Genomic DNA, 16,909 nt, shown 5'->3' with positions numbered 1-16,909 from the left:
ATTTATTGTCATCAGGTCATCGTACAATGGAAGGCAGTATTTAAATTATAAAAGTTGAGGAAGCTCCTCGCGCCGGATGGCTTCACACCAGTCCCACACCGAGAATTAAAACCTCAACTTATTTGACTTTTCTTTACATCGTGGTGTGAAGCCAGCCAGCGTGCAGAGAGCAGAATTCATCTATTCAAACAGGAACAGGAGAGGGGGGGGGGGTGGGGGCTGGATTGGATTGGTTTTAATGGCATTCAGCGTAGTAATGATAAATTCCTATGTGCATGTGTAAGAAGCACGCACCCTTATGTACATGTCTGTGTGTGACCTGCGACGGTAGTGTTGGTTCACGGCAGCCCAGACCTTGGAGAGTTCCCCACTCCACATTGAAATTCAACAGTTAAGGCCAGCTCTTAACAGGAAACTGTTCCCGGGAAGCAGACAGTGGTCGGATGCAGAAATGCTGCACATCAATAAGGATGGATAAAAAAAAAAAAACAAACAAATAAAATAAAAAGGAAAAGAAGGAATTGCTTCTGTGCTGCAGTCAAAACCACGTCTGTTCAAACGTCTCGGTCCTCCACTGGAAAAGTTCTGCTTCAGTCTCTGCAAAAAAAAAAGTTTTTTTTTTTTCTCAATCTACAAAATCTGTCTGTAGAAAATGGCCCCGTCGTGTTCCTCCTGGAATCGTCTTCCTGCTTGGATTTCGGTTTTCTCGCTCTGTGCATAGATTCTGACACGGCTCCCGTCGCCTCTCGCACCTGGCAGGAAACTTTCAACCCGTCGTCCTCTGGTGGGAAATCATCAAGTGGCGTCTTTCCTCTTCTTTTTTATTTTTTTGGCTTCTTATCGAGATCACAGAGGCGTTTGTGCTGCGATGATGCAAGGCCGTGTTGAGTCTGAAGCCGAGCCGGGTGGTTGGTGGAGGAATGTGCATGTCACTGCGACCCGGGGGGGAGGAGGAGGAGGAGGAGGGGGGAGGGGAGGGGAGGAGGGAGAGACGCTCAGAAGTTGAGCTTGGTGACGGGCCGCTCCCTGCCGGAGTCCGTGCTCTGGTTGATGATCCTCTTGCGGTTGCGCTTCATCTTGGACAGGTCCTTGTCGAAGACCTCGCCGGAGCGCAGCGCCGACACCAGGTCGTCGAACTCGCCGCCGTCGTCCTCGCCGTTGGCCTTCGCCTTGCGGGCCTTCCGCTCTTTCTCCCTCTGCTCTTTCAGCTGGTGACACAGAAATGACAGAGATGTTTCGATCCCCTGGAGACTCGGTCTGTGGCTCTGGATGTGTTCCAGACGCTCCCCGGTCCCCCGGCGGTTTTTGAGGCCTCATTACCTGAGCTTCCATCTTGGCCCGGCGCTCCTCCTCCTCCTTGCGTTTCCGCATGTTCTCGTTCTCCTGCTGCGCCTCGGTGAACGACTGCAGGAACTGGTCGAAGATCCCGAAGAACTCATCCGGCTGCATCTTGCCGGCGTCCTCTCCGAAGTGCTTGACCGCCCGGAGGAACTGTTGGGAGGGGGGGGGGGGGGGGGGGGGGGGGGGGGGGAGTGGGGGGCACCGGGTCAGACTCTCAGAACCGTGTTTCACTGGGTCTCCTGACTGTTTTACAGGACGCTCGTTGCGCCGCGGCTCTTTGAAACCGGAGCGGGGCTCTTTGAAGGCCACGTAAACCCAGATCTGACCGGCTACTGATTGCAGCCGAGGTCTGCGGCTGGAGCCAGAGCCCAAATTAAGGCAACGTGTTTGCTGGATGTTTTTTTCTTTTTTTTTTAACAGCCAGTTAGAAAGGAGGGGAACCAGATGTGAGTTCACGCTGTGAACATCTACCTTCAGAGCCGATCCGTCCCAGACCTAAACCGTCACATGTCAGTGCGACGGTTGTGGGATTTGAACGAGGTGAGCGATTTCTGCGTTTCTCGGTGATCTGAAAGAGCCGCTGGGAGGGCGAGCAGGTGCTCCGCTTCCTCCAGACTCCAGACGATCGCGGCAAACACTCAAACACTGAACTGGAGGACGCCGTCAATGATTCACAGGGACTAACGGTTGCCATGTGACCGGCGGAGACTCCGGTCAAAGTGTGGGGCGAAAAACACACCCAAGTTTCAAAAAAAAAAAAAAAAAACCTCCAGCGGAAGGAAGACATAAATCTAATTCTGAGTGTCAAACCGCTTTGAAATGTGAACACGTTTCTGGTAGGAAGACTTTTTATGGCGCACACTCTCCGTTAAATCAGCTTCTGTTGTTTTCACTGCATATTTAGAGAAAAAAAACGACTAAACGGGACGTTATCCTGAAGCGTCTGCTCAGTTTACACCTCAGGTGTGAAGATCTCAGCTCCTGGTGTTTATCTCTGAGATGGTGAGTACAGTATATAGCAGTTTCTCTTTCTTTTTTTTTTAACTATGACATCTGACTTTTTAGACTTTTAAATTTTTATCTTGACTGATTTCTTACATCCTGAATGCTCTGCCTTTGCTCCACTATAAACACTGTCTACATGTTGCATTGCTGCTCCGACTGTACACTTTTTTTTTTTTTTTTTTTTTTTAGCTCTAATATCCCATCATGCACTGAGTAAACAGTTGGTGGGGCGGCAGGAGGAAGCGGGAACCCTTTGCCCCCGCTGTTAGTTTTCCTTGAAAGCTGAGTGACGGGGTCAGCGAGGCGTGTGGAGACAGCTGCTGCTGCGGGGCAGGAAGTGGGCTGCGGGGCGACAGGCGAGCCGACTCACCAGCTCTTTGGCCTCGGCGAGCGAGTCCTCCACGTCGGAGAAGCTGAAGCTGGCCACCGTGATGAACTGACTCACCACCGACACAAACTTGTCGCCCAGCTCCTGCGGGCGCTTCTTCTGGAAGTCCAGCTCCTGCGAGGGAGGGAGGGCGGGGGGGAAAGGGTGAGGGAAGAGCGGCGCCGAGGATGAGAGTGTGAGGGGGGAGAGACGGGAACGCCACTCACGCTCTCCACGCTTTTCAGGCCGCTGCGCAGGTTCCCGATGTCTTTCTCCAGCTCAGTCATACTGCAGAGAGAGCAGTGAAGGAAAGGGGTGTTAAACATGAGGCCCGTGGGGCAAAACCAGGCCACAAGCAGATGAATTAAAGTGAGTTTGACACTTCTGTTTTAGAGGGAAACAAAGCTCATTCATAACACTCTGATCTCCAGCCTCCCCGCGGCCGCTCAGCTTCACTCACTTGACTTTGGCGGCCTCGGAGATGCTGGTCAGGTCCTCCTGGAACATCAGGACTTTGGGATATTTCTTCTCCAGGATTGTGATCAAGTAGTGCAGCAGGGTGATGTTTCTGCCAGGAAACGTGACAAATGTGTCAAACCTCGCTGGGACGGGTCAGACTTTCCAGATGTGACGTCTAACGTCAACTTCATTTCTACTTTCTCCGTTGAACCGCCTGCAAAGTTCACAGCTGGAGACTGATCTCACTTGTCGATGCTGGATTTGGTGTCGGCGATCTTGTTGAGCGAGGACACCTTGAAGCCGTAAGCGTTGCCCCGCTGACCCTTGTTCATGTAGTTTCCGAAGGCCAGCACCACCTCCAGCAGTTGCTTCAGGTTCTTGCTGTGTAAAATCTCCTTCGATGCCTTGGTCAGAGCTGAAGCGTGAACAGCGGACAGATAAAACGCAATAGCTTTGGTTATAAACTTAACTTTCTCACTTAAAATAACGGTTTCCATAACAGAAATACATGTAATCACGTAAATCTTTCCAGACATTGTGAGAAAATGCTTCACACGTTTGACACATTCCCCACCTTCAACTTTGGGTTTGATCTCCGCTATCCTCTCTGCAAACTTCTTTTTGAAGTAGAGCGCCTGAAGCCTCTGCTGGTAGTGGTTTATTCTGGACAGAGGATCGAGAACGTGAGCCAAACAGTCACAGAAACACTTAAAACTAATCAATTACAAACAGGAAGATCCATCAGTTCTGAAGAAAGACACAGGCTACGCACATAAACATAAAGACGGACCGGGTTAATGACGCATATAAAAGTGTAAGTTGTGGTAATGAAGCTTATTTTTGGCCGCGTTTGTGATTTGAGCTTATAAACCGAGCGAGTCTGCAGCTAATAAATACCACAGTGACATCTGTCCTCCAGTCCGCTCTCCGAGACAAAACAGTGGAAAACTACACGGAATGATTCAAACCGAAGCAAAACATTTAGAAGATTCTGCCTCGAACGCTCACTTTTATTATCAACACCATGTACAGCGTGCCAGTCCCTTCAGTTTCTGAGCCTGACGTGTGTGTGTGCCTGTTGGAACATGTTTCCTTTGTTGACAAAACTGCAACGCAAATACTCTGATTACATTAGCGTCCGTGTTGATTCACAGCGCGGTTCATACAGACGGCTATTGTTCCCCGCCGAGCAGAAACCCACGGATCTGCAGGAGGAGGAAGCTGTCGGCGCCGGAGGAGCGGAGAGGGCGGCGCTACCTGCTCATCTCGTAGAGGAAGCGGTCGGGTTTGGCCATGCGGTCCAGCTCGTGCTTGTGCTCCTCCAGCAGGTCCACGTCACTCTTCTCCGGAACGAACTTCAGCAACTGTCCAAGGAAACAAAAGCAGGAGAAGTCTTTTAACTTTTTGCACTTTAAAATGAATTTTTTTCCCCTCTGGGATTAATAAAGCATTTCTATTCTGACTTATAGCACAGTTCACACTTATTCCATCCATGTGGTTTTATGGATGCTGTGAGTAACACGCTTCAGGGTGTTCAAACTATGTGAAGGTACAACCTCGGACAGGCTGCCAGTAAATCACACACACTCACATCTAAAGGGCAACTTCACATCATCAATCAAGCTTGTTTTTGGACTTAGTGCATAAAAACCCGACATTTCCCTTTGAATTCTCCTGATTTCATCGACTAGTTTTCAGACGAACACGGTGGAATCTCGGCTTCACTGTCGCTCTCATGCATATTTCACAACGTATGTCTCGGAGCCACCACACCTCACACACACACACATACATGGGAATTCAAAGTTCAGTCCATTGGCTGGGAGCACGATTATTCCTGAAGTGCACTTTCTGCCTCTATCAGAGTATAAAATATGCAGTACCTGCTCCAGCATGTCTTTGGGAAGGTCCTCCTGTTCATCCATGGTTAGAATGGCTCTCTTGATCTCCTCGTTTGAAAGCTTCAGTCTGGAGACACGACAAGTATTCATTAAATGCCAAAAAGCTTCATTCATACTCCACATGTAAACGATATTTTCTAACAACAGACGGTCTGTTCAGACCGGGTCCTTGATCCCACCTGGACAGCAGGATGTTGCAGTTCTGCGCCCGACGGCCGTCGATGACCGACAGCTCCTTGACTTTTTTGGAGGTCAGCGCGTCCTCTTCCTCTTTCTGATCGAGACGGAAAAACACATGAGTTTTTTCCACATTTATCCACATTAAAAATGAAAACACAACAGAGAAGACTGGCTGATTCAAGTAATCACATTCATATGTACACACAAACACACATTTCAACATTACAACAAAAACAATACACTCAGTAAGACGTATAAACCACTAAAATGCACTCACCTGTTTGCTGCTATTGATCATTAAGAAGTCCTAAAATGCAGGCAAGAAGCAGGGAAGATGTAAGCAATCATTAGAATAAGTAAAGCAGTTACGTGATTGCAGCCAATAAGGAACAGACAGCAAATGATCGGGAGCTCGTTCAGTAATGAAGTGAGCGGCAGCGCCGTGATCAATATGTGTCTTTCACATGCCGTGCACGTCTGCTGAGTGGATCTAGTTTCGTCTCGTGCAATCCTACTGAACGCCTCGCCGTTCCCACAGTCCGTTTCTTCACGTCTCGTGTCTGTTAATGCCATAAATGTTACGTAAACATGCTGAATGTCGCTGCGGTTTGAAGCGTGAGCTGGAAAAAAAGCAGCTGTTGACCCGTCGGGCTTTCGAACGGGACATGCTCGTCTCTTTACGCTCCGCACAGGAAGTACTGACGACGTCTCGTAAACTACATTCATGACAAACTGAAGCCGCGAGAAGAGACTGAGCTGACTGTGCAGTTCACTCACGCACTTTCAGTCACATCCGGCAGAACGATCACAACCAAAAAGCGACATTCGGATGCAGGAAGGCACTGACAACCAACCATGAAGTAAACTGCAAAGTCTTTCCTGATGTCAGACCGACTTTTACAGCTGATAAATTATCTCTATTCTCTGATAAACTGATGAAAATAATAACCCCAGTGAGTGTAACCTACTGATCTATCCATGAGCGTCTGTGAGGATGGACAGGAACATCTGGTGAGTACCTGCTGCCTCTGGTAGGCGGAGAACGTCTTCTCGATGTCCTCCAGGTCCAGGATTTTAAAGACCTTGGCGTCATCCACCTCCATCCACACGGTGCCCTCCAGCTTGTTCTGCACAGACCAGAATCAGACATGTTAAATCTCTGATTCTAACACAAAGGAGGTCAACAACTAGAAGCATCGAATAAATGAATGACTGAAGTTTCAAAATAAGTTATAATGGAAAAAAAGTAAAAGTAAGCTCCTTTTTCTTCAAATAGCTTTAGTTGTGTTCCGCTCTCACCTCGGCTAACTTGGACCAGTTGAAGGACTTGAGTGGATTGGAGGGCTGGGGAATGTTCTTCCTCTTCAGAGACGGCCCCAGCGGCGCTCCCGGCGGCGGCGGGATGCCCCCGGTGGGCGGGCGCCCCGGAGGGGGCGGGGGGCCGCCCGGCGGGGGAGGGGGAGGGGGCGGAGGGGGCATCGTACCGCCGGGAGGAGGCGGCGGCGGGGGAGGGGGCGCGCACATGCCGCCCGCCCCCGGCGAGAGCGAGGGGGGCAGAGGGCCGCCGGGGGGGCCCGGGGCCAGGGGGGGGCCGCCGGGGACGACAGCTGGCTGCCGCTGCAGGGACAGAACACACCGGCGGGACGGTCTGAGTTTCTAGTTTCTGGCGTTTGACTCTCAACTGAACACAGGGCGGCGGGCCAAACGTACGGTGCTGAGCTCGTGCAGCCGCGCCGTCAGCTCCGCCACTTGCTGCTTGACGTTCTTGTGCTCGCTGCTCTCCTTCTCCAGCTTCTCCTTCATCTTGTTGAGCGTCTGCATCATGTCCTCCTTCTCCTGCGTCTTGGCGTCACATTCGCGTTCCTTCTTCTCGAACTTCTGCTGCAGCTCATGGTGCTCTGAAGAAAACGACGCGAGCCGCTCATGTTAAACCACTAAAATAGACGTTCATGTATTTCTTCCGAATTTCAGAGGAGTTATTTTTAATCCCGCACACCTTTTCTCATTTTCTCCGCCTGCTCTTTCCATTGTTTGACCTCGTTTTCATTGACAAGCCTGCAGAGCGAACGACACACATAATTAATGACAGCATCGACACGGACCGCTTCACCGATTGTTTTTCTTTTCTTCCTAAACTTAAAAGGAAAGCTATTTTCGAGCCAGCGCTGTTCTGCACATGGTTTTCAACTCTTCAAGCTGAAACCCGGGGCTGTGCCGTATTTTTCAGCCTGGCGGACGACTCGTCCGTTTCTGTGTACGGTCTGGCCGTTCGGAAGGGGGGGGAAACGGGGAGCGCTCACATCCGGACGACATTCTTCACGTTGAAGTTCTCCAGTGGCGCGACGTCGGGGTCGTGGCCTTTATCGGTCTGCAGGACCATCTGCTGGACGATGCGGTCCAGGAGCAGCCAGTACTGCACCGTGTTACCGCTCCTCTTGTCTGGAGACAAAAAACAGCAGAGGTGCAACTTTGACGCCATGTTTTAATCCCACAAAGTCCCGAAAAACAAATTTAAACCATTTAAATCTGTAGGGTTATTATCTATTGGATAACAGACTGTACTCCTTCCTCTTTATCTCGGTATAGTATTATGATGCTGCATAGTATTTTGATTCCCTGTGTTTAGGTGTTATCACAAGCTTGCACTTTATTAACACACAACCGCATTGCTACTAGCGACAGCTGCAGAGTTCGCTCACACTCTCGGTTCGAGCTGCAGCCTTAACAGGGAGGAAATGCAAAGAGAAGGGCGACTGCAGCCAGTGGACGCACGCTTGACCTCAAAACAGAAGAACTCACTACTCTTTAAACATAAATAACAGTTGCAGAGTGTGACAGAGCGCTGCTTTCGGTTTTGGCTGGGAACGGCGCCTATCTGTTTTCTGGACTGACTAATCGTGACTGAGTCAACATTCTTATCTCCCTGGCCTGAAAAACAGACTGTACAGATGCACTGTGAATTTTCTGGGAGTAAAACCGGACGCTAATCAGGATGCTCATTATATTCGGTCAGACTGTAAAGTCCTCCATCTTTTCGTCATTTCACAAAAAACAAACTGTACTTTTGCAAGACGCTGCAGTTGTTCACATGGCTCTAAATGTTTCAGACATTTCTGAAACACAGATTCAAAGTTATTCCAAAAATAGTTCAAAACTTAGTCAAAACGTGTATAAACTTAGTATGGAAGAGTTAGAATTTAGTGGAGAACAATTATAGAAACAGGTTTCAACTCAGTCTAGAAAAAGGTCACTTCCTGCTAATAGGTGATTTGTGTATCGTTTTATATTTTTCTCTTCTGAAATAAGAATAGTAAATTGAATAAAGTGCTAGAATACAGAAAAAATAAGTATGCAATTCATTTATTTCTGGACAAATTTGTTATTTTGTGTTTATCATGATTGCATGAACTCTACAGTGTTGGTCTCCTTACTTTGGGCAAAGCATGGTAGATTTTATTGATGCATTCATCTTTGAAATATAGTTTAAAGAACAAAAAAAAATCACTGCAAAAAGTACTATTATCCATCTAAAAACATACCTAACAAGCCGGGAAAACCATTTTTATGTATTTGTTTACATTGTGGGACAGTGGCACACTGGTTTGGTCACATTTCCACCACTTCACAAGATATTTGATCGTAAAATCATGTATTTTTAAAAGACTATAAAGTCTTGAAGAAGAGCAGTATCATTCAATTCAACTGAGTTCTGTATGAAAGAACTATTTCTGGAGGATGAAGATTAATTAGGAGTCCTGGAGGTGAAGGTCTCGCACCCTCTGGGTCCTGAACTCAATATAAAGGAGTCTGTTTGGTATTAGATACTAAGACAGAAGGTTTGCATCCACACAGGATCTGCATTTCCTTTTAAAAGATCCTTATTTAGTGAGAAGAACTCTTACTAAACACTGATTTCTCAGTCATGTTACAAGAGAATATTCAACAACTGAAATCTTTATTTAGTACTGTCCCATTTCTTGGGTATTTGTTCAACAATGTTTCCTCGTAAATCTGGGTTCACACTCACGTGGCATGAGCAGGCAATGATGCAGGACGGACATAAAGTGCGGGTACGCATCTGTGTGGTTCATCTTTTTGCGGATGAGGTCAAAAACCTGAGTGGCACTTTTGGTGTCTATATGTACCTGTAGAAGAAGAAAGACGACGACAACAACAACAACAACCAGAGATTCAGTCTGATTCTCAGTCCCTGCTTCAACACACCCGGACGTAATGAGCAAGTCATAAAGCCTGATAACAAACAGCTCCTTATCATCCGATGTGTTGGAGCAGGCGCCTGCTGATAATATGCAGGACTGTGGTTTTCCTGGAGCGGGATTCAACACCACACTGCTAAATATTTCACTCTGAAATCATGCAAAAAAAAAAAAAAAAAAGGAAGGGACGGGCTTTTTATCCTACTTACCGACTCGAATCGCTTTGACAAGGCCAGCTCATCCTCATTCCTCAGCATCTCGAAGTAGTCTAAATGCCTGCGAGGGCCACAGAGGGCGACGGAATCAGATGATATTTATCACACACTTCAATTTAACTTGATATGATAATATCCAGACTGAAATGTTAATGTCAGAACATCCCAGCTTGTAATCATGCTGTTTATTCTGGATTGTCAGTCTGACATTTAGTGAGTCGTGAAGTCTTCTCTGGTAAAATGAAGCTCCTGACCAGAAAGCATGAATCTGAAGTGGTGAGGGGACCAGTGGGTGTGGAGGCCGGTTCTCACCTGTCTAACGTGGAGTTTTCATGGGAACGCAGCTTATCAATCACAGGCTGGATTCCCAGCATGAGGAACTCGTACCGGAGGTGGATCCGGAACTCCAGGCTCGTCTGGATTTGGGATTAAAAAAAGGAGAATAATCAGGAAAAAAGAAGCCAAACGGAGAAAGTGTGTAGTGAGTGTAGCGTGCCTCACCTCTCCAGCCCCCTGACTCAGCACCGCGTTAATGAAGGACATGATGGCCGTTTTCAGGTTGACCTCGTCTCTGTAGCGGCCCGTGCTCCGGTCCAGGTCGTTTATCAGAGTCTGAGGGATCGCAAAGCGCCGCACAAGTTATAAAACATTCAGACGGCGTTCCACGAAAGTCACCGCCACAGTCTCCCGCCCACCTGGAAGCGCGTCCTCTCGCTGGCGAACCGCTGGTAGTGCAGCATGGACTCCAGGATCTTTTTGTGCCCGCCGGGCACCAGGCACACGGCGCCCATGATCTCCAGCACCGCCACCTTGGTCTTGATGTTTTCCGTGGCCAGGCTCTGCGCGATGATGTTGATGCTCTCGGAGTGGGAGAGGACGTGGGCGCGGCCCTGCGAGTTGTTCATCAGGGCCTTGATGCAGCCGATCAGCGACGTGTGGATCTGCGACTCGGTGGTGTCGTAGTCCATGCTCTTCAGGAAGTTCAGGATGCACGTCAGGCCGTCCAGATCGATGAAGCGGGTCACGAACCTGAGCGTCGCGCAGGAACAGCTCATTGAAAAACTCAGAGACATTCAGTTTTGCTTTGTCATGCTTACTGAGATTAATGGGTTTTTTTTTAATCTAATATTTTTAATATGTAATATTTCTAAACAGGCAAAAGCACTTGCATTTTTAATTCTGCACTCATACAATCTAAATAAAGAGGGACGAATGTTAAACACAGACTCAGAGGTAAAGTTAATTGTGAGCAAACAACAACAAAGGATCTCATATCTTTGTGTCCACATATCTTGTTTCCTCTATTGTGTTTGAACTACACCTCAATTGTCTTCAGTAAACAGATCTTTTTCACAGTGGTTATTAAAGGGAGGCAAAAAGCCTCGTCTGCATGAGGTGTATTTACATCCGCAGAAAATCTGTAACTGACACGGCGGTGACCTTCACGGTGTTGAATTTTTAAAGACTCGTCTCCAGACCGCCGCGGCGAGACATCAGGAAGACGAAGGTGATCACCTCATCGGCTGAGTCCTCAGAGCCGTCTTCAGACTTTCGATGGTCTTGTTCCTCTCTTCCTCGTCTTCTTTCTCCAGAGCGAGGAGCGTCTTTCTCTGCACCGCAAAAAAAAATCGGACACAGTCAGAATCAAATACGTCTAATAACGGTATAGCGGTGTATTGTTACTTACAGCTGCCATTAAATTGAGCTGATCGATGTAGAATTCGGGCCAACTAGTTGCACTTTTGTTTTCTTCTTGTTCCTGTGAGAGAAATGAAAGAATGTGGTTTGTTAATCAATAGTTCTTGTGTTTTGATGAATTGATGGAAATCAACCATAGCCATAGTGTGCTGGGCCAGTGAATAAGACCAGGGAGCGACGGAGATTCTAACTGTAACAGGACTGTGGCCTGGACGGAAACAGTTCACAAAGTCACTTTATAATAGCTTTTTAATTCATGTCTTGTGTTTGAACTGTGGACAGTGGTCGGTTTGAATACATCAAAGTTACATCTTAAAAGCAGATGAGAATCATTTTTTCCCCCCCTCGCTTTAAATCGTCTTTCCGATCAACTGGCAGCAAATAAAACAGACAAACGGCAGCAAACACACAGGAAGCAGAACGTCCGGGGCATAAATAGCCGAAAGCAAAAAAAAAAAAAAAAAAAAAAAAAAAGAACTGAAGGGAGAACTTAAAGTAGGGCGACACAAATATTCAGCTCATTTTATCCTCCAACTCTTCACCGAGTTTCAAAAGGTGCCAAAAAAAGGGAGCACAGCTGTTTGGGGGGGAAAAAAAAAAGAAAAATCTTGAGATTAGCAAATGAAATGTTCAAACTGTGGATTAAGGACATGGTCAGACTTATGGAGAGATTAATCTCCAGACGGGCACAAACTTGAAGACGTAGAACATTTTCATCCTGAACCGCAGAGGCGGGAGGCGAGTCGGCCCCGAACTCGCCTCGTTCATAAAAGGCCTTCCTGCTTTCACTCCGGCTCCTGCTCCATTAAGCACCAGCGAACTGTGACCATCACAAACTAATTGGGCATCAGTTAATATGGCGGCCTGCGGAGACTTGGCAGCCGCCGGGGGAGACGGCGGGCCTTGGCTGGCCCGCAGGGACAGGGAGGCCTGATCCGGCTGTTCCGGTCGCGGCCGGTGCCAGTTCCACCGCCCGGGCGCTGGACGAACTCCAGTCCATTAGAGCAGCAGATGTGGAGGTGGGGCCACTTCCTCTCACATCTTTAAGGATCCATCTTTTAACTTCAAACGCTGAAACGTCTCCAGTTTATTTAGGGTCACGATGAGAGTGAACAGTCGGGAGTGTCCGCCGAGGAATGCATTTTTTTTTCCATCTTTGAGGAACGACGGATCAAAGACGCATCGGGAAACAGGAGTCGCTTTCAGTTATTTTCTCCTTCAAAGTTACAACTCTGTCTCCTTAGAAGTTTGACTTTTTTTTTTTTTGCCTCTAATGAAATTCAAAACCAGGAGCTACAAAATCTTTACAAACAACCGGATCAGTAAATCCTCTGTCCTCCTGGCACGCAGTGCAGCCTTGAAGAGGGCTGACAAGAAGCAGGAAGATTGATTCTCCTCAGCGTGATTTCATGGGCTCAGGTGCCCAGCCAAAGCAAACAGCTCCAGCTTCCACTGACTTATCTCCTCTGCTTCCAGCCCGGCTTTCTGAGGCAGAGACGTGGCTCTCTCTCAAAACAAAACAAAAAAAAAAAAACAAAAAAAAAAAAAAGAGAGAGAGAGAGAGAGAGAGAGAGAGAGACAGAGCACCCTCATCGCTTGTGGGTTTTAAGCGCCCTGATAATGAAGCCATCTTCCTCCTTATCACTCTTATCACCATTTGTTGTACGAAAGCTGCACCTGTGGAAGGGAAGCTTTCCTGTTTGCCTTGGACAGCCGATGGCTTCCTTTGCCGACACACACACACACACACACACACACCGCTTCCCCCCTGAGCTCATATTTGGAGTTGGTATCTGCCGGGGTCAGAGCCAGAGTCTGCTGCAAAGTCAGCAATATTGATGCCGATCTGTCTTCCCTCCCTTCCTGGCTTCTGCAGGTCGATGCTGCTCTTAATGCGATGCTTCACCTAAATCCTCCCCCGCAGCACGCCGACACCGAGGAGTCCTGCACGGCCTGAACAGAAGCTGAACATCGTGTTGTGGGCTGGTTTCATAACATCCGGGGAAGTAAGTGCTCATCAATCCACTGCACCAATGTACACATCCAGCCCAGGCAAACGGAGATGAACCCGAAGAAAAACATGGCTAGAAAAAAAACCAAACATCTTATATCTTATATGAGCGCAACACTGGAAATGTGAATAAGGCGGACGAAGGAACAGTGTCAAAAGAACTCAGAACTATCTAGACCTTTACTCTTGGTCATCTTTATGCACTTCGCCTACATATTTATCATGCATTTGCGACGTAACTGTCAGATTTAAAACAAAATGAAAAGGGAAAGATGAGAGGAATTTCCAACATCACTGCTAAAATTATGATGAACAAACCATGTATTGTCGATAATATGTACGATAAATGATAATAAAACAAAACAGTGGGTTTTATAGTTAATTATTAAAAAGGTGTTCAGGGAAAAGGGTGGACTGACATTGATTGTCTTGGATGGTAAAGTCCATTTGAAACTAAGTAATCCATAAAACACATTCAATCAGACATTAAAAACTCTGCAACAACTCTGAAGCGCTGCCTAAACTTCATCAGCATTACGGTGATGTGCATGTATGAGGATTCTGCAGCAGCTTTCATAAGGCCTCCCTGCAGCTGTGCTGGAGGATTAACACTAAATATCCATCCATTAGACAAAATCCCCCACCACACTCCTCATTATCCAGTTTGTTTCCAGATGGAGGAGAAGATTAATAAATCTACGCCACCAGTTTGCACAGGATATCCTACACAGGCATACCTACGGCCTTGACACACATCGCAGTTAAAAAAAAAAAGAAAGAAAAGAAAACAGAAAAGATGGGGACACGCTGTGATAGCTGTCCAGCTCGACTCATCTAACCCAGAACAGACGAGCGGAGGATGAGTTCATAAAGGAGGAAAGAAAGGACGAACAGCTGCCACAGGAAGGAACACTGATGAAACACGATACGGTCATAGAACAGCAGACGGTGTTATGGCTGCATGCTTTGATGGGACAGGTGTGTTATCCAGAAACAGACACACCGCTAAAATGGTGGGGTTTTTTTTGTTTTTGGGACATGGGCCAAATGTTCAATGAGAAACAGTGAAACAAGCACACAAGAATCCCACGACGTAGGTGGGAACGTGACCTCAGACTCCTGGTTTACTGGAAATAAGATAATAAATGTGAATTCTTCAGCCCTGCAGTATATCTCAAGGCTTCGGGGTTACCTGTCACTGGCTTCAATGTTAAGAGGATTATCTAATGGAAGAAACTAGATTTAGCCGTCGTCTTTCTCCCGCCATACGTCACTATTTTTATGTCTACCTTGTGTAACAAACACTTAAGTGAGTTATTCATGGCAGAGCTTTTTTCAGGTAGCACTTACAGTGCAGCCATGGAGAAAGTGTCTGGCTCTCCAGGAAATACAGCTACGACAGGGGACCTTGTGGTTCAAATTTTGATGTATATCTCTTTATTATGAGACTGAATGGCTAATTTAAGTAATGGTTTGTGCGAACAGAGGGATCTGTAATGAGAATACTGACGGGCGTTTATTCTTTAAAAATGTCTTAAATGTACAATAACTACAAATAACATGGTGGAGAGCTGGGTTTTATCAGGTGAGAAAGACACATTAAAGGGAACGTTCATCATTTTGTGGAGGTTTTAATGTGTAATAGTTGGATATCTTTGCCAACTAGTCAAGTGGAACCACAAACTAATGTTAGTCCAGAGTTGTGTTCAGAAGATTGATAACTAAAACAATAAACAGCTGCAGTTTACAGTATTGGCTGTGTATTCAGACTTGCATGAGTTAGCTAAGCTACTGTAAAAAAAAAAAAAAAAAAAATCAAAGTAGCCTGAATTAATTTCACCAATAATAACATCTGACATATTTTAAAAATGTGTAATATGTACGTATTAAGAGTAATTTTGATTACCTTTGCATTAGCAGGGTAAAACTAACCTGTTTAAGGATGGTCTAAACCCGGCTCATGTTCAACAATCCGGTGCCTGGTGAATTCTGCCTCACGATGACAGAAAGAGCCGACGTTGAACGATCAAAGAGCGTCATGGCCGCCACAAGCACGCTGTCGCTGTGGTAAATGTTCTAACTCCACTTCCTTAAAAACCCCAAAAGTCAGAAGGATCCTGACGCCTCAGGCCTGTATTCATACTTCACACAGGTATAAATACATTTCTGTACATTTCATCACAAAAAAAAAAAAAGCAATAGATAATTCAAGTCACGTGAGAAAAATGGAAATGTCTGGTTCACTGAAATGGGTAACTATCATTCAGAGTTAGAATTCTTTCTGTGGATAATTTGAAAGGGAAAGACATGGGATTTTCCCTTTGAGACTTTTCTTTCTGAGTAGTTGTTGAAATAAAATTCAAATATATATACTTCATAAAGCAGGGTTAAACTTAAGGTCACAGCAGCCTTGACCTTTAACCTGACCTACTGATCCTACCAGTCGCTCCTTGCGCGAGACGGAACATGTGTGGCAGATTTGGAGGAAACTCAGTGAAGGCGTTCCCGGAACATTGTTTTTGGCGTGACTGGGATGAGCGTACACATAAAACTAATTACCTGCATTCCACAGAAACCGTGCACAGACGACACACGCTTGCTACAACCTGCAGCGAGCGGAGGAGTGCGGCGGTGACAGACCGTTTGTTTCAGAAAACACACGGCTTCAGGACTCAACAAATCCACAAGGGGAGGGATTATATTCTTCTGTCACTGGGATAATTGCAGATAATCATCAGTGTAAACAGCCATTCAGCTTGTGATGGCTGATACTGACGGATGCGGCCTGTAGCTTTTCTCTTTACCTTCTTTTTGCTGCAGTAGATTTGCCATTTCTTCTCTGCTGGCAGGGCGAACATCGCCTCCCTGTGCTTCTCTGTGAGGTCGAGCTCGTCCTGCAAAGGAAGATAAAAATAGCACAAGAGGTTGAGGGATGGTGTGGAGGTTGCAAAGGAGGAGGACAATGTCTAAATATTATGTCTTTGCGGTGTTTCATGGTTGAGTGCGCAGACGAGGTAAGACTCAAATGATGGGCATCGACCTTGAAGCTCTGTTCGCACAACACAAGAAAATACATCAAACATAAATCAACTTGGCTTCTTCTCCAAATGAAAACATGGGCCTGGGGTTGTTCTGAGAGAGGCTCTGAGATCACTTTGTGCTAAAACTCTTCATGATACTGGTGGGATCAGCGTCGTCACAAATGCAGCGCGACTCTGAATCAAATCAGATGTCTCCTTCGCTGGAGAGGTGTGAGTAATGGGGAAAGGATTAGGCGTGGTCGGTCTGCTCGACATGTGGCAACAAACATCTGGAAACAACATGCGTCACGACATATGACAGATATTTCACAGAGGCACACAGTGGAGCTGGTGGGAAGTCCAACACCAGGGTTTGGACAAATAGGTGGATCGGTAGATCATATAGCCATCTACCTGAGAGACAATAAAGCTGTGACAGTGAAACTCAACAAGAGCTTTTTAGCAATTTGGATACTATAGGTTGATATTCAGGAA

At 46.7% G+C, this 16,909-nt stretch overlaps 1 protein-coding gene across 3 annotated transcripts in view; it reads right to left on the bottom strand.

Moving 5' to 3' along the window:
• Positions 1–118: 118 nt before the first annotated feature.
• Positions 119–16,909, bottom strand: part of daam1b (dishevelled associated activator of morphogenesis 1b) — a 43,137-nt gene continuing 26,346 nt past the window's right edge. For 2 of the 3 annotated variants that reach the window (XM_030110004.1, XM_030110005.1), the window contains exons 3-26: positions 16,199–16,288; positions 11,373–11,444; positions 11,201–11,295; positions 10,381–10,714; positions 10,187–10,297; positions 9,998–10,101; positions 9,680–9,746; positions 9,281–9,398; positions 7,554–7,692; positions 7,250–7,308; positions 6,964–7,151; positions 6,553–6,870; positions 6,273–6,380; positions 5,531–5,560; positions 5,253–5,347; positions 5,056–5,140; positions 4,430–4,536; positions 3,747–3,835; positions 3,419–3,587; positions 3,174–3,281; positions 2,941–3,001; positions 2,717–2,848; positions 1,321–1,491; positions 119–1,208 (exon numbers count right to left, since the gene is read on the bottom strand). In XM_030110004.1, coding sequence (XP_029965864.1) covers positions 996–1,208; positions 1,321–1,491; positions 2,717–2,848; positions 2,941–3,001; positions 3,174–3,281; positions 3,419–3,587; positions 3,747–3,835; positions 4,430–4,536; positions 5,056–5,140; positions 5,253–5,347; positions 5,531–5,560; positions 6,273–6,380; positions 6,553–6,870; positions 6,964–7,151; positions 7,250–7,308; positions 7,554–7,692; positions 9,281–9,398; positions 9,680–9,746; positions 9,998–10,101; positions 10,187–10,297; positions 10,381–10,714; positions 11,201–11,295; positions 11,373–11,444; positions 16,199–16,288 — 3,063 coding nt within the window. In that variant the 3' untranslated portion in view covers positions 119–995. The remainder of the gene's footprint in view (positions 1,209–1,320; positions 1,492–2,716; positions 2,849–2,940; positions 3,002–3,173; positions 3,282–3,418; positions 3,588–3,746; positions 3,836–4,429; positions 4,537–5,055; positions 5,141–5,252; positions 5,348–5,530; positions 5,561–6,272; positions 6,381–6,552; positions 6,871–6,963; positions 7,152–7,249; positions 7,309–7,553; positions 7,693–9,280; positions 9,399–9,679; positions 9,747–9,997; positions 10,102–10,186; positions 10,298–10,380; positions 10,715–11,200; positions 11,296–11,372; positions 11,445–16,198; positions 16,289–16,909) is intronic. The other variant, XM_030110006.1, reaches the window with a different exon arrangement.

Source organism: Salarias fasciatus, chromosome 15, assembly GCF_902148845.1.
Source record: "Salarias fasciatus chromosome 15, fSalaFa1.1, whole genome shotgun sequence".
NCBI lineage: Eukaryota > Metazoa > Chordata > Actinopteri > Blenniiformes > Blenniidae > Salarias > Salarias fasciatus.
This window is presented reverse-complemented; position numbering and strand designations above follow the sequence as displayed.